This window comes from Coregonus clupeaformis, chromosome 11, assembly GCF_020615455.1.
Source record: "Coregonus clupeaformis isolate EN_2021a chromosome 11, ASM2061545v1, whole genome shotgun sequence".
Taxonomy (NCBI): domain Eukaryota; kingdom Metazoa; phylum Chordata; class Actinopteri; order Salmoniformes; family Salmonidae; genus Coregonus; species Coregonus clupeaformis.
Window position 1 is genome coordinate 46827139 of NC_059202.1, and position 27312 is coordinate 46854450.

The 27312-nt window shown below is 42.3% G+C and overlaps 1 protein-coding gene and 1 non-coding gene across 2 annotated transcripts; both read right to left on the reverse strand.

The window, feature by feature from the left end:
* Nucleotides 1–235: 235 nt before the first annotated feature.
* Nucleotides 236–25506, reverse strand: LOC121531460 (eukaryotic translation initiation factor 4 gamma 2-like). Its single transcript, XM_045223599.1, has 22 exons — nt 25325–25506; nt 24740–24858; nt 19667–19775; nt 14593–14658; nt 14175–14300; nt 13824–13926; nt 13547–13678; nt 13274–13340; nt 13013–13164; nt 12710–12820; nt 12336–12518; nt 11678–11813; nt 11254–11429; nt 10900–11013; nt 5898–6026; nt 5570–5674; nt 5265–5480; nt 3307–3565; nt 2867–3071; nt 2326–2561; nt 1987–2108; nt 236–1675 (listed from the first exon to the last, which is right to left on the reverse strand). The coding sequence occupies exons 1-22, from the start codon at nt 25504–25506 to the stop codon at nt 1610–1612; spliced, it is 3114 nt and encodes a 1037-aa protein (XP_045079534.1). The 3' UTR covers nt 236–1609.
* LOC121532398 lies at nt 6060–6213 on the reverse strand. The gene has a single exon (XR_005994302.1). It is a non-coding gene; the product is annotated as a small nucleolar RNA SNORD97 (small nucleolar RNA).
* Nucleotides 25507–27312: the final 1806 nt, after the last annotated feature.

Below are 27312 nucleotides of genomic sequence, written 5' to 3' on the forward strand. Positions count from 1 at the left end.
CATCGTTCAACACTGACGCGGTACAACCCACTTCAGAATAGCCTCTTTATGATCTAATGATATATTGCAACAAGCTTTTGTTTGTTATCCTTTTCTATTTACAAAGGGAAAAATGTGAAGATGAGTCAACTTATCATGCAAAAGTTAAAACTACAATTAATCATGAGAAAATGGAACACCATTTGTAAAGAAACGTGTAATAGTTTTAATTAAAATAGTGCAAATAACAAAAATGTGTCAGTGCTCAAGTATTGGACTTTATTGACGGTTATGCAATATCGGTGCACAATACTCATCACTTGAATACATGAACAGAATCCATTGCTTTCTACATACACATGGTTTGTGAGCACATTGGCTAATCTTGTTGGGCAAAGTGAATATCTTATTTCATGATTTCATTAAGATTTAAGTTAGCATGTATGCCTTTTTTCGCTATACAAAGCAAGATTACTTTCTCACGTAAGCTTTCATTCGCCAAATTAAAAGACAGTATAGAATTCACTTAAATGTCTGATTTGTGAAATAAATCAAACATATCAGTATACATTTATAAACTCAATATGCTGGGGAAAATATATTCCTGTACCCCACCCTTGACAAACGTTACAGGCAAAAGGGATGGGGAGGTAACAAAAGGTATCCAATTAATTTTGTGTTACGTTCTTAGACGTTCACACTATTAAAACAGATCGAGCTTCATTGGAAGACCAATCCAGGGGTTGTATTGTGTTAGTAGACCAGGATATATATACTTCTGCATTTGCTTGGGCTTTCTTGTATAGGTATTTCTCTAAAAAAAAAAAACTTCTGTATCCCAGCACGAAACGCAAAGCCCATCTAAGAGGTAAAAACACAGGAAACTTTTGAAACGTTACAGCAGCACACCAATGATTAACTTAGTTTATGATTTTATGTAACAATTGAAGTATGACAGAGTATTGCAACCACTCGGGTACGTGTGTATCTTAAGTCTACAGCCTTGCTTGGGAAGAATATAATTCCCATAAACAAAATGCAACATGTCTCCTTATCAGCAAAAGGGCATTGAAGAGAACTTTGGTTTGAAACAAAATTGGAAAATGGATTTCCAGACAAGCGTCGGTTGACCAAGCACACAAAGACCATGGTTTTGTTGACTTGCTCTCTAGATTGGACATTTTTTGTATGGCCTGTCAAATACAAACCTTTTCTTCAAAGGGGATAACAACTGATATCACATAGTGTTAATGCAATACTAGTCACTCAATTAGTTAATGTGGCAAAACAAATAAGTACAGATGTGGTTTGAGTCAGTCCATAGGCTACATTAAATTCATATTGCAGAAACAGGACATGGACCCAAAACAAATCAACCATTAAAAGAAAGGTGAAAGGGAAGATATTTCTCAGCCTATAATACAGGGGAGGCTTCAGTAGCCTATATAGAGCACATAGACTATGCCATGATAACATGCTTGGCTATATATTGCAGGACATAAGCAGTCTCTGGTAGTGGTTAGTTTAATAATAAGGGGTGATGAGGGTGGTAATATGTAGATAGCTGTACTGTATGTCAAGGTATGTTTCTCTACTCTATGGTGCCTGACAGTTCTGGTTGGTTAGTTTCTCAGTCGGCCTCTTCTTCTGACTCCTCTTCCTCAGCTGTTTCCAGCCAGGTTAGCCACTGGTTGACCTAACAGGGGAGAGAGGTATAGAGGGTTAGCAACTGTTGACCTAACAGGGGAGAGTGTTATACAGGGTCATGTTAAATTGGGCAGTGTAGCAGAATGTTAAGCAAAAATCTGTGTTGTTATTGGACAAGTTCAGGTAGTAGGCTACCTCCCTGTTTCACTCAGTTTCAAAATGCTTTCCAACTACTGTGGTTGCAAGCATAAAGACTTTTCATGATTTACTCACAAAATAATAAAGGACTGGGTACACATGTTTTAGTGTATAAAGCTATCAGTTAGTCAAATTTGACAGATTTCTCTTTTTAAAAATTACCTGGAATAAAGCTTTTCCCTTTCCAGGGAATTCTTGGGTAATATCTTCTTTCCATGCAAGGAAGGCTTCTTCTTCAATGATCTCCATGTCGTAGAAGTGGACATAGTAGCGCAGCAGCATGCCTGAAATAAATACACACAACACTATGACAACTACACACAGTATGCAGCAGCAGATACAGTTGCAATGAAGTCTAGATAGTATTTGGACATGAGAGTAGGATATTCTTCTATCAAATAGCTTCAAACTGACAGCTGAAGCAAAAGTTAATATGTTTCCACCAAGTTGACACTAAATGATTAGTTTCAATGACAGCCTGGCAAGTGGCAGTAAACCTACCTTTGGGAAAGTGGCTGGCGTGGCAGTGCACCTGCAGGGCGTACAGGGCTGAGACCTGCAGCTGGGGCTGGTCGTGTAGGAACTTCTGCATGACGGGTTTGAAGGCCAGAAGCAGCTGCTTCTCCTGGTCCAGCTGCTCTTTGGAGGGCCCCGCCGCCTGCTCCTCTCCACCACTGCTGCTGCCCTCCTCCTCCTCCTCCACACAACACAGCTCCCCCGAGATGTACTGCAAGAAACTGGGAGGAGAGGGGAAGTGTGGGTAGAAACAGTAAGAGCATGGTCAAATAGATACACTTTTGGAAGCATTCATTCGTGTATTTTCCACATTCCATTCGTTTATTTGTGTCTTCCCCCACCCCGGTGTCCATTAAATATTGTGCAAAAATAGACTGAAAGGGTGATTCTATATTGTGACAAGTACAGTCCAGATGCCACTGTCATATTGGTCTCAAGCCTTGAATGAATACTTTTATTCAACCATAAGCAGTCTAAATAAAGTGGAATTCAAAAGTAGTCTCCATCCTGGAGGTTCAGTACCTACCTGGTCATGAGGATGTTGACAAAACCCTTGTCGGTGTGGAGCTTGGGGGAGATGTTGTCTTTGATCCACTTGTAGATGGCCTGCGGAGAGGGGTCTGCCTTGATCTGCAGCAGCAGGTCCTTTTCTAGCTTCAACAGGGGGAACAGGAAGCTCAGGCCCTTACCCTCCAGGATCTCCAACATGCGGTCCTTGTTCTGGTCAATCTCTGGAGGACCAGAACGGACAGACAGGTCAGATTAGCCATAGCATCACAATGATTACAATATGTGAACAGTATCAGCAGTCTTTTTCGTTGGTCATCTGTGATATCAAGTGCCTTTAGTATAATGATCACGAGACGTCATCACATGACAAATTTAACATCGCAGTGAAATTCTTACTTTTCAGTCACTAAAGCGCCTTAAGAGGGAGTATGTGGGGAGGGAGGGTTATCGACCTACCGGGTAGCATCTTTTGCATGTTGACCTTGCTCTGTTGGAAGAGGTCAGTGAGCCACTCCTTGTCCTTGAGCTTGGCAGTCTGCTGCAGGCAGAGCAGGAAGAGGGGGAAGTGGGTTGCGTTCTCCAGAGGGTGGGCCAGCTCAGCCACGCTCACCAGCTCAGATATGAGGGCCCGGGCTGCAAACTGGGCCAGGTAGGATTTCACAAGCGGCACGTCCACCTCGATCTTAGGGCACTGGTCCAGCACGTTGAGGAAAGCCTTGGAAGCCAGGATGGAGGAAGAGAGAGAAATAACGTTAGGCAAAAGACATTGGTGAGAGGAAAACAAAGCTATATCAAGCGCATCAGAAGTATTTGACATGAATGTCAAAAACATTGCATGGAAGAGACACATACACTACCGTTCAAAAGTTTGGGGTCACTTAGAAATGTCTGTTTTCCATGACAACATACATTAAATGGAAATATAGCAAAATGAATAGGAAATGTAGTCATTGACAAGGTTAGAAATAATGATTTTTAATTGAAATAATAATTGTGTAATTCAAACTTTGCTTTCGTCAAAGAATCCTCCATTTGCAGCAATTACAGCCTTACAGACCTTTGGCATTCTAGTTGTCAATTTGTTGAGGTAATCTGAAGAGATTTCACCCCATGCTTCCTGAAGCACCTCCCACAAGTTGGATTGGCACTTCTTACGTACCATACGGTCGAGCTGCTCCCACAACAGCTCAATAGGGTTGAGATCCGGTGACTGTGCTGGCCACTCCATTATAGACAGAATACCAGCAGACTGCTTCTTCCCTAAATAGTTATTGCATAGTTTGGAGCTGTGCTTTGGGTCATTGTCCTGTTGTAGGAGGAAATTGGCTCCAATCAAGCGCCGTCCATAGGGTATGGCATGGCTTTGCAAAATGGAGTGATAGTCTTCCTTCTTCAAGATCCCCTTTACCCTGTACAAATCTCCCACTTTACCACCACCAAAGCACCCCCAGACCATCACATTGCCTCCACCATGCTTGACAGATGGCATCAAGCACTCCTCCAGCATATTTTCATTTGGTCTGTATCTCACAAATGTTCTTCTTTGTGATCCGAACACCTCAAACTTCGATTCATCTGTCCATAACACTTTTTTCCAAACTTCCTCTGTCCAGTGTCTGTGTTCTTTTGCCCATCTTAATCTTTTATTGGCCAGTCTGAGATATGGCTTTTTCTTTGCAACTCTGCCTAGAAGGTCAGCATCCCGGAGTCGCCTCTTCACTGTTGACATTGAGACTGGTGTTTTGCGGGTACTATTTACTGAAGCTGCCAGTTGAGGACCTGTGAGGCGTCTGTTTCTCAAACTAGACACTAATGTATTTGTCCTCTTGCTCAGTTGTGCACCGGGGCCTCCCACTCCTCTTTCTATTCTGGTTAGAGACAGTTTGCGCTGTTCTGTGAAGGGAGTAGGACACAGCGTTGTACGAGATCTTCAGTTTCTTGGCAATTTCTCGCATGGAATAGCCTTCATTTCTCAGAACAAGAATAGACTGACGAGTTTAAGAAGAAAGTTCTTTGTTTCTGGCCATTTCGAGCCTGTAATCGAACCCACAATTGCTGATGCTCCAGATACTCAAGTCTCAAGAAGGCCAGTTTTATTGCTTCTTTAATCAGCACAACAGTTTTCAGCTGTGCTATCATAATTGCAAAAGGGTTTTCTAATTATCAATTAGCCTTTTAAAATGATAAACTTGGATTAGCAAACACAACGTGCCATTGGAACACAGGACTGATGGTTGCTGATAATGGGCCTCTGTATGCCTATGTAGATATTCCATAAGGAAATCAGCCGTTTCCAGCTACAATAGCCATTTACAACATTAACAATGTCTACACTTAAATGGACAAAAAAATTGCTTTTCTTTCGAAAACAAGGACATTTCTAAGTGACCCCAAACTTTTGAACGGTAGTGTACCTGCATGAAGTTCTCCCCGGTGACGAGGCCTTCTGTGCGTAGCGTATGTATGAGGGTGCTGGCGTGCTCCTTATCCTCGTCTGACCGGTCCAGCGACACCACAATGATCTTACTCAGCATCTCCGGCAGGAAGTGCTTGGGAGCCTTCATCTCTCTGACACCGTTCACAGCGTCATTAATGTTTTTGCTGTTCAGGTACTCCGTCACAACAGTCTCCTAAAGGGGGAGGAATGAAAGGTGAGCGTTGTTTAGTGTTGCGCGGTGTATCGGTGCCAATGGTATATCATGATAACAAAGCTTAATACCGTCATTTTCAGCAGCTCCTCCCTAGCCGGCGGTGGTTTCTTGCTGGTCTTCTGAGGTTTCTCATGAATGGGAGGGGGGTTGCTTTTGAGGCCGAGCTGTGGAGACTGGGGGAGAAGGGGGAAGACTAGGTGATGAACTACACTGGAACAACAAACAGGGCAAGCCCTCAAAACCCCAGTTGGAAATCGGGGTTGGGGTCAATTCCATTTCAAGAAGTTCCCATTGCTTTTTAGTGAAGAATTGAAATGGAATCGACCCCAACCCTGGTTGGAACACTGGGGGTTAAAAAAGGTGAAAGGTGAGGGGTGTGCTCTGCTGATCCCTTACCTGTCCCAATGGAGGGGTGTTGGTGCGGGGGGGCTGGGCGCTGGGGGGGATCATGGTGGGGATTTGGGGCTGCAGCTTGGGAACCTGGTTCTTATTCAGGAGGAACGACTGAGCTGGTCTCAGGCTGATCTACAACACGGGATCAGCAGAGATCAGAATATCATGCCCTCATATCTCATAATCAGTCAACAGACCAGATACCATTTGTAGAGAGATGTAGCATAGGAGAGGAGAGCAGGATGGAGGGAATAGGAGATGAGACTGCCAGTAGGTTTTTTCCCTCAGAATAATACGTATTTTTATCGTCACAGGGCATGATCATACAGGGATGCAAACTGGTGAGGGCCAAAAAAAAGGTGACAAAAGATGTTAGCACAGAAACACGCAAACATTTTACTAACAATGTCAAGTATCACGATACCGAGTAGTATCGTCATACCACAGGGTTTGCTCCGGCCACCCCTCCCAAGGATGCCTGTTCCCGTTTTCTATACGTTCTGCATGTGTGCTGCACAAAAACCTGTTCCTGATAGTCACACCTCTAATAAATACAACACATTGAATTTAACTTCACACTTTTTACTGTATAATAGAAAAGGCAGAACAAATCTGACCATTTTGCTTAAAACGTTTTATTTTGTCATATTATAAACTCAACAATGGGCACATGGCTGTAGGCTGTGTGATAATGTTCCAAAATGCAACTAGCAGGAAAACACTTCTCAAAAGCACACAGCACACCGAGCGGTTTCATGTGACACAGATGAAAATATTTGTTAGAAATTAAGAAAGGGGAGATCTAAAGTTGCATCAACTAGCATGGGTTACTACTGTAATATGACTATGATTATGTCTTTGGCTGCTGGACAATAAAAGGAATATTGATTTGAAAACCAGTAGAATATGAGAACAATTCTGGTTTCAATGGCATATTAAGTGTTTATAAAATAATTCCCTCAACATTTCTATGGTTGTATTTTGGCTAGGCTACTTTGAAGGTAAGACATGCTTCAGAAAATGACATAAAACGTCCACGTTTTAAACAATTAGGTTCATGGTTAAAAAGGAAAGGTTGCACAATATAAATCACACAAATGTAACAACAGATTGATTATTTTCCATATAAAAAACTGTCTTTATGCAAAAGTTTATTTAAAAAAGTATATAAACTTCTCATATACCAAAAATACATTGCAGCTTTGACGACAAGAAAGGAACAGCATGCCGGTGGCTTTGGTGCGTACTTATTATACCTCAGTGATGGAGGCGAATCGGGTAAGTAGGTACTAAAGTGACCAAAGAGTTGTAATGTTATGTTGCTAGTAGATTATAGGCACCCCAATGGTGGAACAAGCTCCCTCACGACGCCAGGACAGCAGAGTCACTGACCACCTTCCGGAGACACTTGAAACCCTACCTCTTTAAGGAATACCTGAGATGGTATAAAAGTAATCCTTCTTCCCCCACCCCCATACAGTGGTTGTCCCACTGGCTATCATAAAGTGAATGCACCAATTTGTAAGTCGCTCTGGATAAGAGCGTCTGTTAAATGACGTAATTGTAAATGTAATTATAAAAAAACTAAAGACAGCCAGCTATCTAAGTGCACCGGGACATGCAAAACGAACTGGCCCACTCGGACCTAGCATTGTGTTTGGGGATGGAATAAGCTAGCTAGCTAGCTAGCAAGCAAACAAGCTACAACAACTTCATCAACACGGCATGTTTTACAGAAATGGATGGTCAAATGCAGTATATCATGGTAGCCAATGTTTGTGTTAGCCATTATACCTGGATGTACTGTTACTGCTGCTAGTAACGTTAGTACTCAGGTTAGCATGTGGCTAGCTATAGCTACCATCGGACAATAACAGTTTTAGCCAGTTTGGTTATAGATGTTCAATGTCTACTATAACGGTAAAGGTTTATCTTGATTTTGTCTAACAATGCGAGAAATGCTGATGTGCTTAACTGCTAATAAGTGATGTCTTTCAAGGCTGCTAGTGGTTAGCTAGTAGGGGTAAGCCAGCAAGGGTGTAAAGGGGCTATGCTAGAAGCCTGTGCGCTGTATAAGTCATAAAAATATTTTTAGCCGATACAGAATAAAAAGAAATCACAAGATATGGTCAGATAATTTGGCTTTATTCAGTGCCAAAATAAATTTCTCAACAATGAGGACTCAGTATGAAATGGGTCTTCACCGTCTTATGTGGACACTCCTGCTGTGTATTCACTCGTGTTCTTAAATGTCACTTTTCCGACATGACTTTGTTCAAATTTGGATAAAAAGTGATATGTCGTATCGGGAGTTTTAGTTGGAAGGATGAAACCAATCAGAATGTTTAACAGCAACCTAATTCTGCAATCTTCCCTTTAAATAGTTTCAAAATACTGACCACCTCCGCTCAGATTTAAAGTGGGTGATGTGCGGCGCACTCTCCGGTCTTGTGACCATTTGATCTGAACGAACCGTGCCTCGAATATGTCGACAGAATCAAGCCTTTAGACATGTTAATTATCCTTCATTATATTTGTCAAACATGACTGGCGTTTAGCCTATATTTATGTAATTAAAAGTCTTAATGTTTGGCTACATTTTCTGGTGCCTCCCTCATGTCAGCATCGGTTTGGATATGAGGCTGTAGCCAACATGCATATCACCTACACTTTGACATGTAGTCGTTTTTACGTATACACATGAAAAATTTATTTGAATTTAATTCCAATGTTGGCCTCTCTTATTCAATTCTGATCTTAGTAATTGTTTGATAGTCATTTGTTACTTGTCCCGGACAAGAGGACAAGCTTTAATGTCTAGACCTGAAAGGCTACTGCAGAAAATAGCTGATTTGCTCATATCCAAAAGGCCTAACTGTGATTGTCCAGGATGAATGTAGTAAGGAATATAAATCTGCATTTTCATTGTGGCAGTAAGGTGAAAACACACTAGGCCTATATGAAACCATCTTTAGCCTACTCTTCAGACAACTTTACACACTCAGCCTACACATGCTCCCTCGCTCACTAATTTACTCCCTCTACGTTAGGCACCATACATAATTTAAGGAACTCCAGAAAGAGATTTGATTCAAGTTTAGCTTAGAATTACATTGATTAGGCACATGCATCCTACCTTTGAAGCATCTTGGAGTATTTCATGTGCAATCCAAATTTGTGCATAGCCAAGGTACCATGTTTGCTAGCTAGCCAGTTAACATGACTAAACAAGGTTGTTTGTTATCAAACCAAAAACTTGTGGTCTGTAAAAACAGCACGCAACATGGTTTAGAAAACTATATAAAATGTGTGCCAATTCGCGGTAGAAAGGGGAGAAGGTAGCTCCAGTGGTTTTGGCTAGAAACTTGCGGTTTTCAGTGATGTAAAGGCGCAAGCATGACGGTCACTGTGCTCCGTTTTTCCTCTATGGCAGTGGCACTCGGCCTGGTCAGACTGGCCTGCCTGTTCTTACAGGCGAAATTCAAAGATACGTAGCCACTTCGCTCGCACCGCTCCAATAATTAAACAAATGTAACAAACCCCATCACTGTCTGCAAACCCCACCTCGCCATCACGGCTAAATAACATTTAAAAACTGATGGGAGATGCGCAGAAAGAACGAACGGAGAGAAGCAGCTGAGTATGCTAATGGCTGGTTAGAGGATGCGGCTGGCTGCTCACAGCTGTCAGACGTGATATTGGATGAAGCACTCATTCTGACGTGACATATCTGACATCACGCTCTGAACTCTGATATTCTATTTGTGTAGGGATGCATTCTGTGCTCAGTCATTCATTTTGATATGAGAAACATACAACACTATTTAATGATCACACAGGGAGAAGATCTGTTCGGGCCTCTCTTTTATAGCTCAATGGGTGATACACTCTGCCTACCTTGTCAGGATCCCCCCCCTCCTGAAACGTTTAACGGATCTACACAATTCATGGGGATGACCTAGTTTGAGATCAAAACGGCCAATATTGCCGAAAAGTGACAAGTTTGCATCCCTGATTATAGTCTGCTTTGAGTAGACCAAAAACACCTTTACAATAAGAAGTTTAGGGCTGGTTTCCTGGACACAGATTAAATTTAGTCCTGGACTACACGCTCTCAATAGAAATTCTACAATGAGAATGCTTTTTAATCCAGTAAGGGAAACCAGCCCATAGAGTTTAACTTGTGCTCTGGTTCTTCCTCATTCTCACTAGGAATGTGGCAAGTAGTGCTGAGCCATTAACCGAAATGTCGGTTATTTTTCGGTGTTCAAAACAACTAATTTAAAACAACTAATTGACAGAGGTCGGTTCAATTATTTGAATTCCATTTCATTCAGTTTTGTTTTTGTGTGAGCTCAATGCTAGATGCACTGCAGTTTCTCTAGAGATAAATCAGATCATGCCCGAACTGTGCGATGTAGTAGGAAGTTTTAGTTTACAACAGGCGAATGTTCTACATAACTTAGCACAGAAAACATGATAATTAACCACAATGACCACAATCCATTGCACAGCTACTTGTTCGGTCTGTGTTTCTTTTATGCCTGCTATGTAAGAGAAGAACGCGCGATCAAGAGGGGATACAGAGAGCAGTTGCTTCGTGAGGTATTGGTATTCAGCAGTCATAAAAGTATGCCTTATTTACTTTGAAGACCTACTAAAATAGTGATTTTGTCAGACAACATAGGCAGCAGCTCTATAGAGATGATAAAGTCATAAAATAAAACAAATGTAATACACAATTGAAATATTTTATTAAAGTAATGTGAATAACTGATGGTTAATAAGTGATAAACTGTCATGGGCAGTCACTACCATCATGGGACTTGTATTAATTGTTTTATTCTGTGTTGTTACAGCATTCAACTCACATAATGCATAGTGCAGTTAATGTTATTTTTTAATTATCGAAACGGATTATTTTTTAAATAAATCGAACAGACCTCATAAAGCACTAATCGCTCAGCACTAGTAGCCAGACTAGTGCTGAGTTGGGTTACTGTACCTCTTCTAGGTTGAGTTGTCCCTTCTTGCTGAAACGTGGAGGCATGTCCTTGTTGGACTGGACCTGCTGTTGCTGGCTCTGGTGGTTCTGGTTCTGGAAATGCTGATTCTGCACCTTTAAAACAGACCAGACAAGAAACATCAATAGGTGGCACTAGCGGGAACACGTTTCCTTTCCACAAGCAGGAAGAAAGGACAGATAATCTCTGTTGTGTATACACGCTGCAAATTGACTAAACCATTAAAATTATGCCAAAACACTTGTTCTTAAAAATAAAAAAATTGCATTGAATCAAATTAAATCAAATCCAGTTATTTACTGCTAGTTTGATAATAATCAAGGCTGCTAGATTACCTGGTTGGACTTGATAAAAGGCTTGTTGGCGCCCATTTCGAACTGAGACTGTGGTTGGGGGGCGGTGTTGTGGCCACTGTGTCCGTTGACGTTGAAGAGCGGGTTGGAGCGATGACGTCCCAGAGTGGGAGAGAACCTGTCCTGAATGACCCCTGGGCCCGTCCCGATCCCACCGCCTGAGGAGACGGGTTAGAGGAGGAGTGAGAATTTACATCTGGCTGTCACATTTTCTAAGTCGCAGAACGTGTTTGAAGTAGACTACATTAGTCAGACTGGGTAGAATCACTGGTCAACAAAATCACGTTCCATCCCAAATAACTACTTATTATGTGATAAATGATCCATTCGAACATGCTGGCAGACAATTAGTGGTTAACGGATGAGACCTAGACAAGCAGATAGACAAACCTATGCCCATGCCTACCTGGCATTTGTCCAAACATGTCAGCCAATCCCCCGAGAGTCTCCATTTTCATCCGGTTAGGCATAAAAGGGCCTTCCAGGAAGAAGTCCATCCTCATTCCCTGAGCCATGGTTGCTGGGATGAAAACACCCAAATCCTGGGGAGGAGACAAAAACACACTTCAGTGAGTAGTGCTCAAAAAGGTCCTAAAAATACATCCTATTTGTTGGTTCTTGATGCTGTAACTATATAGCCATGCGAATTCTCTGCCGCCAATCACGCTTAGATACACTGAGCAACTCCAGACATCTACTAATGGAAGCATGTGATCATTCAGAATACATTTTCTCTGGTGTGTAATATGTGTGAGTTGCTTTTTAAAAAAGAGACCTGGTGGGGTTGTCAGGAAGCTCCAGTTATAAACAGACCTAAGGTTGCTGTAGCAATGCTTGGCCTGAGAAACCACGGGTAGGGCATCACAGGTTCAAAGATGCTACTTTGACTTAGATGGTCATATACACAGGCTCATTCTCAAATTGGTCTTTCCTCGATTTCTCTTTCCTCGCCTCCTCAACTGTATTGGATGAGAAGGTCCAAGGTCTCTCCTCCTTTTGAGGAGGCGGCAAGGAGAGAGGATGCGATGAACAGGCCATAATTCCAGTTCTCTCCACTGACTCACTTTCACTGCCTCCTGACGGATCTGGTTGATGGTCTTTGGTCCGTTGTCGATGAAAGCTTTGCGGGGAACCCAGTTGTTGTCTCGCAGCTCCACCGTGTCCTGCAGCAGGAAGCGGATCCTGGCGGGCAACTCCTTGTTGTTCATTAAGGATAACATACGGCCAAAGTACTGGTCCATTAAAGACTGTAGGGCAGAGATGGACAGTGGTGTTAGGAGATAAGACACATTCTCTCACACACCGGCACATTTGGCCAAAATACTGATACATTTCAAACTGGGGGAGAGATGAAGAGCTGTGTCATGACAGAGAGAGAGACAGACATACAGGCCGTAGGGATGACAGCAGACAGACTGATAGGGACAAGAGAATGTACCTTAGCTTTTTCATGGTCGAGTCTAGGCCCCACTGTTCTCATTATCTGACAGAGGCACTCCAGATCCTCCCCCATATCCTTGAGCTGGACTCTCTTCTTCTTTTCCAAAAGCTGGGGAGAGGAGGATGACAGTTTTATACAAGTGGCATCAGGGACCTGTGCCAGTAGAAAGGTGAACGATAAAGATTGCCAAGCAAAGCAGAACTCAACTGGACACAAAGTTGTATCTGAAGTTGTCAAACAATGATAAAAAGTTATGCAAAACTAAATCCAAAAGAACTAGACTGAAATGGTTGAACATACTGTTTTGATGCACTTATGAAGGATAGATTCATGGATAAGGTTGAGTTTGCCAAGTTCCGAGATGAATTTAATGTTGCCAAGCATCTTGATCTTGGCAATGGCACGCTGCTCCTCCTCCTCAGTAGTAAGAGGGTTGTCATGTTTGTCATAGACTAGTAGAAGGAAAACATCAAGTTAGTACAAGTACAATAGGGAGTCCATGAGTGGACTGGTGGTGGGCCTTTTCCCAAAGGAGCCGTGTAGGGGAGTATTAATACTCACTTTCGACATTTCTGCTGCGGTTTTCAAATTCATCTTGAAGCTTGGAAATAAGAAGTCTTCTGAAGGTCTGCAAAAATCAGGACAACATTTGAGATTGAACATCAGGACCAGTTACATTCTAAACAGGCACTTGGGACATAAAGAAGAGGAGACCAGAGTTGGTTCTACGCTATCGTACAGCACATACAGATTACCACACAACTAGATTCAAAGACATAACCGTGCAGAAAATACAGGGAGAATAAAAACACGGTATCTAAACTTGATGCTTACAGTGCTCTGCTTTTGGGATGTTTGGATCTCGGGTGAAGGGCCATCAAAGTTTGGTGCGTCCTCTGCCAAACGCAGACATAGCTGAGCATAGAGTGAGCTATACTTCGGCTCTTCTAGGGCTTTGTCTACAATCTAGATGGGAGGGAGGAGAGGGGAAAAAAATGATATTTTAAAAAGTCATTAAAGCATCAGTTATACATGGAGGATGCCAGGAAATTATGGAATACATTTGCAAAGAGCAGACGGTTAACAGGAAAAAAATAAGAGGCATACTTACCAGCAAGATGATTGCTTTAAGGACGAGTTTTGTATCTACGCCCACATTCAGGAGCTCAAGGCATAGCTTGTCAAACTTCTCAGGCGTGAGCTTGTTGAGTATGCTAAAGAGGAAAAGGAGGAGCGGGGAAAAAGAGAGGGGAAAGAGAACAGAGGTACATGCATAATCAAGAGGGGTTGAGAAAGCAACAAGAGTCGCTTGTTAGCCAAATAAAAGTTGCAGTGGTCTGCTCTTGTAAACATCTGATAGAGAATCATGTGCTCATGCAGGCGGCAAGGGCACAGAGCATAAAACCAAACCACACACACTGAAAACATCTGAGGCGGCCAAATTGCATTTCTTGACACTTACCCTCTCACTTTCCTGAAGATTGCATCGTGTCGCTCTTTTTCATTGCTGGAGTTGGCATCTCGTCTAGTGCTTCGTGAAGGAACCCATTTCGGAGCGCTGTGCCCGGGGGTTTTCCCCAGGAACTCGCTGGAGTCACAGAAAGGAGACTTTGTTGAGCTATGGCACTAAGTGATCATACACCACCAGTACTACATACAGGTGACAGCAAATCACAACTACAATGCTGGAGAGCAAACACACTGAGGATGACGTTTATCATTCTAAAGAGCATCAATTCCACTCAGACACATAACCCTCCAGTTCACATACAAAAATGCCTTTTAGCTGAAACAGGGCAGATGGCTCCTGTTCCCAGTATTTATTATTTGTGGATCCCTTAGGATGATTTCTGGGAATCATGCCTGTGTGGTAGGCCTACCTGTTGCCGACAGTCTTGGGATAGTGCTGAGGTGCACCCCTACCAACACCTCCCCCCGAAGAAGCACTGTTAGGGTAAACGGAGAACAACATTGAGTATGCAAGAGCACTGCACAGGAATTGTACATGTTTAACTAATTGAAAGAGTTGATAGCAGCTTCACACCCCCCTCCATAGGTCATTCATGTCCTGTAAGTGTAAGCTAAAAAAGTGTTGATTGTGATTTAAGCAACATATGGTTGGTTCCCCAAGATAAGTCAATACATTGTCATCCTTATATTTGGATACAAGGCTCCGTTGGCATCTATTCATCTAGGACTATAGCCTTCAAGCTATAGTTACTGTCTAGATTAATCTGGATATTCACTGAACAAATATAAAACGCAACATCCAACAATTTCAAAGACTTTACTGAGTTACAGTTCATATAAGGAGATCAGTCAATTGAAATAAATAAATTAGGCCTTAATCTATGGATTTCACATGACTGGGAATACAGATATGCATCTGTTGGTCACAGATATGTTTTTTTTAAAAGGTAGGGGCGTGGATTAGAAAACCAGTCAGTATCTAGTGTGACCACCATTTGCCTCATGCAGCGCAACATCTACAGTGAGGGAAAAAAGTATTTGATCCCCTGCTGATTTTGTACGTTTGCCCACTGACAAAGAAATTAGTCTATAATTTTAATGGTAGGTTTATTTGAACAGTGTGAGACAGAATAACAAAAACAAAATCCAGAAAAATGCATGTCAAAAGTGTTATAAATTGATTTGCATTTTAATGAGGGAAATAAGTATTTGACCCCCTCTCAATCAGAAAGATTTCTGGCTCCCAGGTGTCTTTTATACAGGTAACGAGCTGAGATTAGGAGCACACTTAAAGGGAGTGGTCCTAACCTCAGCTTGTTACCTGTATAAAAAGACACCTGTCCACAGAAGCAATCAATCAATCAGATTCCAAACTCTCCACCATGGCCAAGACCAAAGAGCTCTCCAATGATGTCAGGGACAAGATTGTAGACCTACACAAGGCTGGAATGGGCTACAAGACCATCGCCAACCAGCTTGGTGAGAAGGTGACAACAGTTGGTGCGATTATTCACAAATGGAAGAAACACAAAAGAACTGTCAATCTCCCTCTGCCTGGGGCTCCATGCAAGATCTCACCTCGTAGAGTTGCAATGATCATGAGAACGGTGAGGAATCAGCCTAGAACTACAGTGGGGGAAAAAAGTATTTAGTCAGCCACCAATTGTGCAAGTTCTCCCACCTACCCACTTAAAAAGATGAGAGAGGCCTGTAATTTCCATCATAGGTACACGTCAACTATGACAGACAAATTGAGGAAAAAAAATCCAGAAAATCACATTGTAGGATTTTTTATGAATTTATTTGCAAATTATGGTGGAAAATAAGTCTTTGGTCACCTACAAACAAGCAAGATTTCTGGCTCTCACAGACCTGTAACTTCTTCTTTAAGAGGCTCCTCTGTCCTCCACTCGTTACCTGTATTAATGGCACCTGTTTGAACTTGTTATCAGTATAAAAGACACGTGTCCACAACCTCAAACAGTCACACTCCAAACTCCACTATGGCCAAGACCAAAGAGCTGTCAAAGGACACCAGAAACAAAATTGTAGACCTGCACCAGGCTGGGAAGACTGAATCTGCAATAGGTAAGCAGCTTGGTTTGAAGAAATGAACTGTGGGAGCAATTATTAGGAAATGGAAGACATACAAGACCACTGATAATCTCCCTCGATCTGGGGCTCCACGCAAGATCTCACCCCGTGGGGTCAAAATGATCACAAGAACCGTGAGAAAAAAATCCCAGAACCACACGGGGGGACCTAGTGAATGACCTGCAGAGAGCTGGGACCAAAGTAACAAAGCCTACCATCAGTAACACACTACGCCGCCAGGGACTCAAATCCTGCAGTGCCAGACGTGTCCCCCTGCTTAAGCCAGTACATGTCCAGGCCCGTCTGAAGTTTGCTAGAGTGCATTTGGATGATCCAGAAGAGGATTGGGAGAATGTCATATGGTCTGATGAAACCAAAATAGAACTTTTTGGTAAAAACTCAACTCGTCGTGTTTGGAGGACAAAGAATGCTGAGTTGCATCCAAAGAACACCATACCTACTGTGAAGCATGGGGGTGGAAACATCATGCTTTGGGGCTGTTTTTCTGCAAAGGGACCAGGACGACTGATCCGTGTAAAGGAAAGAATGAATGGGGCCATGTATCGTGAGATTGAGTGAAAAGCTCCTTCCATCAGCAAAGGCATTGAAGATGAAACGTGGCTGGGTCTTTCAGCATGACAATGATCCCAAACACACCGCCCGGGCAACGAAGGAGTGGCTTCGTAAGAAGCACTTCAAGCTCCTGGAGTGGCCTAGCCAGTCTCCAGATCTCAACCCCATAGAAAATCTTTGGAGGGAGTTGAAAGTCCGTGTTGCCCAGCGACAGCCCCAAAACATCACTGCTCTAGAGGAGATCTGCATGGAGGAATGGGCCAAAATACCAGCAACAGTGTGTGAAAACCTTGTGAAGACTTACAGAAAACGTTTGACCTGTGTCATTGCCAACAAAGGGTATATAACAAAGTATTGAGAAACTTTTGTTATTGACCAAATACTTATTTTCCACCATAATTTGCTAATAAATTCATTAAAAATCCGACAATGTGATTTTCTGGATTTTTTTCCTCTCATTTTGTCTGTCATAGTTGACGTAATTGATGAAAATTACAGGCCTCTCATCTTTTTAAGTGGGAGAACTTGCACAGTTGGTGGCTGACTAAATACTTTTCCCCCCCACTGTACATACGTTATTACTAATTATCACAGTAGGCAGATCATATTCTTTGGATAACGTAATCTACTCCTGGGTGGGTAAGCCAGTGAGGCCAAATAAATGTATGCTCCCAGGTCATAACGATTCATTGCAGTATTGACTGTGAAACAATGGTGGAAATTGGGAGAAATTAAGTATTGCCATCCCTGGTTTTACCGTTATCCATAAAGCTCAGGCTGTGGTACAGAATTCAAAATCAGTACATCCGAAATGGTAGTGACAGGGGAAACAGTGACCCTGAAATCTTTATTGATAAACATTGCTGATTACCATCGCCAACATACAGAGAGGACGCAAAAAATGTGTCACTGTCTGGTACGACAATGTGCACATTCAGAGTAGGAGAAGGCCTACTCATTGCAGCAGTACATTTACCAACGCAGGCACCACCTAATACTGTAGCTACAACCCCTTACTAAATCAATGGTGCTTGGTACATTGTTGGTGCTCAGGACATTACAAAGTGGCACCCACCCACATACCATTGCACCATTCTTAACAAAGGGCCCATTGAACACAAACATTCTCCATATTTGGAAAAATCTTACCAGAGTCGACGCTATACTATTTTATGTTATACAGTGTCCGCTTAGGCCATTTTTTTTGGCCATGGCTTTCAATGTGAATGTGGTTTGACTGCATCCTAACCTGACCCTAAAGCCTCTGGATGACATCAATGTCAAGTGACATGTCCTAGTTTCGTAGATACACTATATAGACACAAAAGTATGTGGACAACCCTTCAAAATAGTGGATTCGGCTATTTCAGCCACACCCGTTGCTGACAAGTGCATAAAATTCGAGCACACAGCCATGCAACCTCCATGGACAAATATTGGCAGTAGAATGGCCTTACTGAAGAGCTCAGCGACTTTCAAAGTGGCACCGTCATAGGATGCCACCTTTCCAACAAGTCAGTTTGTCAAACGTCTGCCCTGCTAGAGCTGCCCCGGTCAACTGTAAGTGCTGTATTTGTGAAGTGGAAACGTCTAGGAGCAACAACGGCTTAGCCGCGAAGTGGTAGGCCACACAAGCTCACAGAATGGGACTGCTGTGTGCTGAAGCGCGTAAAAACTGTCTGTCCTCGGTTGAAACACTCACTAACGAGTTCCGAACTGCCTCTGTAAGCAATGTCAGCACAATAACTGTTTGTCGGGAGCTTCATGAAATGGGTTTCCATGGCCAAGCAGCCGCACACAAGCCTAAGATCACCATGCGCAATGCCAAGCGTTGGCTGGAGTGGTATAAAGCTCGCCGCCATTGGACTCTGAAGCAGTGGAAACGCGTTCTCTGGAGCGACTAATCCAGCTTCACCATCTGGCAGTCCGACGGACGAATCTGGGTTTGGCGGATGCCAGGAGAACGCTAACTGCCGCAAGGCACAGTGCCAACTATAACGTTTTGTGGAGGAGGAATAATGGTCTGGGGCTGTATTCCATGGTTCGGGCTCCTTAGTTCCAGTGAAGGGAAATGTTAATGCTACTGCATACAATGACATTATAGAGGATTCTGTGCTTCCAACTTTGTGGCAACAGTTTGGGGAAGGCCCTTTCCTCAGCATGACAATGCCCCCGTGCACAAAGCGAGGTCCATGCAGAAATGGTTTGTCGAGATCGGTGTGGAAGAACTTGACTGGCATGCACAGAGCCCTGACCTCAACCCCATTAAACACCTTTGGGATGAATTGGAACGCCGACTGCGAGCCACGCCTAATCGCCCAACATCAGTGCCCGGCCTCACTAATGCGCTTGTGGATGAATGGAAGCAAGTCCCCGCAGCAATGTTCCAACATTTAATGGAAAGCCTACCCAGCAGTGGAGGCTGATATAGCAGCAAAAGGGGGACCAACTGCATATTAATGCCCATGATTTTGGAATGAGATGTTCGACGAGCAGGTGTTCACATACTTTTGGTCATGTAGTATAGTTTGATAATCAAGGCTACTAGATTACCTGGTTGGTTGGTTGGTCATCTGTGGTACAGAGACGATGCTGTTGGATTACTGTACTATGCTGTAATAGCTACAATATCAGACATTATAAGGAGTCAGGGACCTTTTTTTTCTTCAGAAAAACAACATACTGATCCATGACGAGTGGGGTATGAGGTACAAATGCCACAGCAAAGAGGATCCTGCTTGATGAAAACCCAGTGTGTCAGTATTTGGAAATGTCCCTTCAATTTCTAAAGGGATTCCTATTGAGGGAAGAACATACCTGAAACGAGAAGCACCCCCTACTGCAATCACACTCTCCACTTTGGCGGCTTGACAGAGATGAATCTTTAAAAGAATAATAATAACAGGGAGGGGTGGGGAAAACTGTGCTGTAGGAGAGAAAAATATGGATCATACATTAGTATCATGAGTTTCATTAGTTACCAAAAATGACAAGATCTATTAAACTAAGATGGATTCAACTGCTGCCTTTGTCATGTACAACGACAAGGTAGCTAGCTAACTTTAATTACACTGAACAAAAATATAAAACGCAACATGCAACAATTTCATTGATTTTACTGAGTTACAGTTCATATGAGGAAATCAGTCAATTGAAATAAATTCATTAGGCTCTAATCTATGGATTTCAAATGACTGGTAATACAGATATACATATGTTGGTCACATAACAATTTTTTTTTTTTTTTTTTTTTATGGGTTTAACAATATTTCTGTGCATTAAAATTGCCATTGATAAAATGCAATTGTGTTCGTTGTCCGTAACTTATACCTGCCCATACCATAACCCCACCACCACCATTGGGCACTCTGTCCACAACGTTGACATCAGCAAACTGCTCTCCCACACATGATGTGGTCTGTTGCTGTGAGGCCGGTTGGACATACTGCCAAATTCTCCAATAAGACATTGGAGGCGGCTTATGGTAGAGACATCTATGTTAAATTCTCTGGCAGCAGCTCTGGTGGACATTCTTGCAGTCAGCATGAGAATTGCACGCTCCCTCAACTTGAGACATCTGTGGCATTGTGTTGTGACAAAACCACACATTTTATTGAGTGGCCTTTTGTCCCCAGCACAAGGTGTACCTGTGTAATGATCATGCTGTTTAATCAGCTTCTTGATATGCCACACCGTCAGGTGGATGGATTATCTTGAAAAATGATAAAATGCTAAATAAAACAAGTATGTACCCGCTTTGGTAACGTGATATCAGAAATTGGTGATACTAGCTACTTAACGTTAGCTCATGCTAACTCTAACGTTAACTAACCCGCAAGCTAGCATACATTGAACGTAGCCTCGAGTTAGTTAGCTAGTAGGAAGTGTCATGTTCTGTATATTGTGTTCAACTGCTGGTCATGTGTCATTCATTTGTGTAAAACAAAGTTGTTCGTACTGTTTCAATATATGTCGATAAAACGCCGGTAACCGCATGGTAGCATTAAAACATGACCATTTTATTCCACCACGACGCCATTTTATGCAGTAATCAGCTGGCGAGACTAGCTAGCTTGCATCGGGTAGCCATTTTGGATAAACTGATGCTAATTTGTGAGAAAATTGCACACTTACCTTTACTAAAAGAACTTCAGTTTTGTTGGTTGGGTGGCCACCAAAGAAGAAATGTTAAATATTGAAAAGAAAAGCTAATTTGGAAGCGTGAGACAGCCAGCGATATCAGTTACGACAAAGTAGCTAGCTAGCTGGATTTACACTATCTACCGCTTCGTGCTAGAGAATAATGGTGTGTTCAACACAACTGGGAACTCGGGGAAAACGAACTCCGACTGGGAAAAATCGATTAGAACGGTAATCCAACTCGGGCCTCTTTCGAGAGCTCTGACTTTCCGACCTGAAGATCACTGACGTCATGGTTCGAGCTAGTATTTTTTCGAGTTCCCAGTTGTCGTGAACGGACTGAAGTCAGAAGCAGAGATTTCTGAGTTCCCAGGTGCTTTGAACGTGGCATTAGACTGTAAAAAGTAACCAATCTACGACGTCATTCTTGAAATGTCACAACATGCATTGTCATATTTTTAAGAAATTGGGTGGTATTCAATTAATTTGGAAGTGCAACTATTCTCCAGTAAAATTACCCATCAAATTGTCCAAATTTCACGAACAAGCTCTTTTAGCCTGGAAACTATGCTATGTCCACAACTTCTCCTCATACAAAACACTTATGTGGAACAACAAAGATATTGTTGTTAAAAACAACTCTTTATTCTTCTCTAAGTGGTTTGAAAAAATATTATAATTGATCTTGAATTTTTGATAAAGACGGGAATATACTCACTTATAGAACATTTTTAGAAACATATAACTTCCCAATGCATGATAAATAATGTAATTCTATTTATATGCAAATCAATACCTTCAGGATTTACTCAATTAAATCTAATTTGTGTTTTGGAGAACATTTCAATATATAAAATTTGTTAGAATGTTGCCCCCTGCTGGATAAGACATTTAATAATACATTCTTAAGGGAACTTTTTCACTCCAAGAACAAGATCTCTCCTAGAGGGAAATTCTTCTGGAACGCACATATTACTGAAATTGAATGGAAGAAAGCTTGGTTGCTCCCTCACAAATGTTGTATATCAAATAAAGTAAAAGAAGTTCACTTTAAAAACTTGCACAAAATATACCCCTGTAATAACGTGTTGTCTAAATTCATGGACTTAGAGGACATCTGCCTTTTTTGTGATAAAGAAGGGGAAACTATTATACACATGTTTTATGTGTGACTGTTATTTTGGAGCGGGCTAAGTAATTACATTTTTTTATTTCATTAATAAGGCCCATGTATTTACAATTAAAGATGTAATATGTTATTATTGAAATGAAAACAAAGCTACTGAATTAGTTAATTTTTTCATTCCCTCTGGTCAATTTTACATATACAAAAACAAACATTTGAAATCTGTCCCCAAATGCAATATATTTTTTATTGATATTTACTATTTAATAAAATGTATAGAATTAGTCAACAAAAAATGTATTCTTACAACTCTATAATAGGTTTATTCAATTGTAACCCCTGACCTTATTCCATTTATTTTATTTTAGGTACTTTAACTTTTGAAACTGCAATTCACGTGTAGTGATTTTTATTTGTTGTTTTTTGTTTATTTGCTTTAATTTAATGTTATTTTGTTTCTTAAGAAAACATTATACTTATACTAATGCCCTATTTTGATTTGTTATTGTACTGTAATTTAACATTTAATAATAATAATAATATAAAATATGCATTGTTCACGCAATTCGTTGCTATGTCTCTTTTAGCGAATCACAACTAATACATCTTTTTTTGTACACGCTGAATGAAGGTGGAAAGGATATTCGTGAACACACAGATGGAGTGGTCAAAGTGAAGTGGTCAACGTGTTTGAGATTCAGCCTAAAACTAGAAATGACCATGATTTGAAGAATGAGAAGTTGTCTAAATCCCTCAGTCACTATTACTAGTGGTGGGGCAGAGATAGGCTAGTACAGTGGTTCCCAAACTGTGGGTCGGGACCCACTTCTGGGTTGCGGCAGTGGTCCAGGTGAGTCGTGGGATGATTATAATATTTTTTGTTAAAATACATGTTCGGGATGGAAAAACGCTTTCAGTGTAAACTTAAACTAATACAACCAAATAGAAAGTATGTAGAGAACATAATGGACCTATACAGTATATTTTAAAATAATAGCCTATAATCTTTGAGAATTTACAATCAACTAAATAAAAGCTAGAAAATCAGGCCCCCATTGATTTAGTTATAATGTTTGAGCATAAGAACACAGCATTAGCCATGGCAAAATGTATAGAATTGCAGAACATTTTGCTTTAAAATCGCACCATTTCTTTTCAGCTCCATGGCAAAATATGTAGAATTGCAGGAAATTAGCTTTAAAACTAAAACATTTTCTCTCCCCTTCTAAAACAATATTTTTTACTTATTATTTGGTCTGTGTGAGGTTTTTCACCGCTCAGCCCTTATGGTGAAGTTTGTGAACCCCTGGGCTAGTAGACCTATCTCTGTCTGGGTTCCGTAGATGATAGATGATCAAAACCCAGCTTCCACATTTGGTTCCTTGGAAGCTGTGGGAATGTACATTACAGATCAAAAGTTTTAGAAAACCTACTCATTCAAGGATTTTTCTTTCTTTTCACTATTTTCTACATTGTAGAATAATAGTGAAGACATCAGAACTATGAAATAACACATATGGAATCATGTAGTAACCAAAAAAGTGTTAAAAAAATCAAAATATATTTTATATTTGAGATTCTTCAAATAGCCACCCTTTGCCTTGATGACAGCTTTGCACAATCTTGGCATTCTCTCAACCAGCTTCACCTGGAATGCTTTTCCAACAGTCTTGAATGAGTTCCCACATATGCTGTGCACTTGTTGGCTGCTTTTCCTTCACTCTGCCGTCCGACTCATCCCAAACCATCTCAATTTGGTTGAGGTCGGGGGATTGTGGAGGCCAGGTCATCTGATGCAGCACTCCATCACTCTCCTTCTTGGTCAAATAGCCCTTACACAGCCTGGAGGTGTGTTGGGTCATTGTCCTCTTGAAAAACAAATTATAGTCCCACGAAGCGCAAACCAAATGGGATGGCGTATCGCTGCAGAATGCTGTGGTAGCCATGCTGGTTAAGTATGCCTTGAAACCTAAATAAATCACCGACAGTGTCACCAGCAAAGCACCCCCACACCATAACACCTCCTCATCCATGCTTTACGGTGGGAACTACACATGCGGAGATCATCCGTTCACCCACACGCGTCTCACAAAGACACGGCGGTTGGAACCAAAAATCTCAAATTTGGACTCCAGACCAAAGGACACATTTCCACCGGTCTAATGTCCATTGCTCGTGTTTCTTGGCCCAAGCAGGTCTCTTCGCGTTGATAGTGTTAACTAACGGGGAAAACTCTAGAAAGTTGAGTGAAATTAAATTTTGTGCTTCTCTGCGCGTGCTGATATTTCTTCTGCGCATGCAGCTTAGAGGGAACATTGCCTAGAGTTACTGACTGTTTTGCTAGCGCTGAGGCAATTCCTTCCGATGTTGGAGGGCCAGCATGTGTTGATAAGGTCCGACAACAGGACGGCGGTGGCGTACATCACCAGGCAGTGGGGGACTCGGTCTCTCTCTCTCCTAAACCTGGCCCGTTATCTGCTCGTATGGAGCAGTACGCATTTCCTGTCGGCCGACGTAGATGTTCACGCATTGCAAGAAAACGTGCATTGTCGTCTGTTCTTCTCAATGAGGGATCTGGGCGCTCCGTTGGGAACGGATGCTTTGGCGTATCAGTGGCCTCTGACCCTGTTCTATGTGTTTCCTCCGGTGGACCTGATTCAGGCCACCGTGGAGAGGGTCCATCAAGAGGGTGTATTGTTGATTCTGGTGACCCAGACAACCATGGTTCCCGGAGATCATCTGCCTGTTGGGCGGGGACCCATGGAGGGTTCCGTGTCATCGGGATCTATTGACCCAGGCACAAAGGAGAGTTTGGCACCCACGACTGCAGATATAGAATCTGTGGGTTTGGCCCCTGAAAGGTTGAATTTGATGGCTAGGGGTTTACCCTCGAACGTGAGTACGACTATACAATCGGCGCTTGCGCCCTCTTTGGGAGGGTTGTATTCATAAATGTGGTACGCGTTGGAGGGTTGATGTCAGGTTAAAGGAATTTCTCATTTGCAGAGCTCTTTGGTGGACATTTTGATGTTCTTTCAATAACTTTTGGAGCACAGCCTTTCTTTTTCCATATTGAAGGTTTATATGGCAGCCATCTCGGCGTGTCATGTAGGGATTGACGGCTCTACCCTGGGGTCTCATCCTCTTGTGGTGCAGTTCCTGAAAGTCATGCGTTGGCTCAGACCAGTGTCTAAGCCTATGGCACCAACCTGGGACCTGACTTTTGTCCTGGACACTGTTTGAGCCTCCTTTTGAACCATTGGAGTCTGTGGACCTGAAGGTCCTTTCGTAAAAGACTGCCCTGCTGACGGCCTTGGCTTGTTGGGGAGCTCCATGAGCTGTCAATACACTCTTCCTGTTTGGAGTTCGGGTCTGGCATCTCCAAAGTCATGTTACGTCCTAATGCAGCTTTTGCTCCTAAGATTATGCCTATGTCTTACAGGTTCCTGGCTTTCGAGCTGTTCTCTTTCTCACTTCCTCCGTTTGCTTCCAGGGAACAATGGAGGTTGAATGGCCTGTGTCCGGTGCACGCTTTACACACGTATATGGATAGGACCAAGGATATCCATGTTTGTGACCAGCTTTTTGTCTGTTTCGCTAATCCAGCTCAGGGTAGGGAGCTTTCTAAGCAGCGTATTTCTCATTGGATTGAGAACAGCAAAGGACAGCAAAGGACAAGGGTTGCCTAGCGGTGTGTGTGCTCACTCCACTGGCGGCTCCTTGCGCATTGTTCAGGGGCATGACGATCTGTGATATCTGTGCTGCAGCGAGTTGGGGTTCCCACATTCCTTTGTGAGTTTTTGTCGCTTGGATTCAACTGCTCCCAGTGTGGCTCATAGTGTTCTTATGGCTATGTCCGGGAGTGGGTGTTAGGCAGCGTGCATTTATCCTTCACAGTTCCCTGTGGGTTTGAACCTTGGGCGGCCTTGGCAGCGCGCAAGTAGACAGTTTCCAGGTTACTGCAGGTTTGCTGTGGGTTTGAGCCTCGGGCTGCCGTGGTTCATTGACTCTGGTCGATGCTATGCAGCGCGTGTGCACTTTACCAAGTCACGACAGGTGTTCTGTTGTTTTGGACTTGCGGTTCCTTGTACGAGTTTTTCCATTTCAGGCTGGCAACGTAAGTATTGTTTTTGGAACCGTGGGGTCTATGGACTTTTGCTGCAGTGGCAGCGTGTCAGTGCGCATAGCCAAGTTGCGGCAGATTCTGGTTCCCTATATGGGTCTCTGACAGTTCAGGCTTCTCAGGTAACTATTAGGAAAAAAGTTGCTTCTATAACCCTTTTTTAGAGCCGGTGGAACCTGTGTGTGCTTGGGCTGCCGTGGGCCTTCTAGTTTGGTACCCTCTGAGCCGGCTTGGGGTGTGATTGTATGTTATACCGAATGACTGACTGAAAGGGAAATACAGTTATGAATATAACTACTGTTCCCTGAAGGAGGGAAAGAAGTATAACATATTTTGGACCGTGCTGTCAAGGGGTTTGTGCTCGCTGAAGAGCGGTACTGAATTGAAGAAATGAATGCGAGCGCCGGTATTATAGCCAGGAAGTCGGGGCTTCCGAGGGCGGGCTCAGTATTCTTCAGGTGAATATGATTGGTCATTGACTCCCATAGTATGTTATACTTAATTCCCGCCATCAGGGAACAGTAGTTATATTCATAACTGTCCGTTATTTGGAGGTTTTTGAATAACTTCCTTAAAACTTTCACTGAATGTTTCAATAACACTGCTAGGTTCTTTTGTTTTTACTTTTTTGAACTTCAAGCACAGATAGGACACATGGAAATGAATTTCCTTAGGCATTAATAATGCAAACACATTTGTTTTTTTATTGTGACACAGCATCAGTGCGATTTCAACCTATAATATTCTGTTCAAAATCCATGGAATTAATCCACTGCGCCACCAGGATGGAGCTACCATGCCAGGTTTTTTTACCCATCCAAAGCTGTTCTATTCAAACAGATCCCATTTCCAAGGAAACAAGCATTCATTAAGCCCAGGCATGGCCACACCTGAACACAACACTTAACAAGATAGAGGATAGTTTTGTTGATGCTGAGAATGGAATGTATATGTTTTTAAATAACATTCATAGAATGTTCTCTTAAAATTACTCATGTTTTCTTGTGTTTTTTATGGACAGTGTTTTTCATGTTCTGAGAACGGAATGTATGTTTTTAAATAAAATTCTTAGAA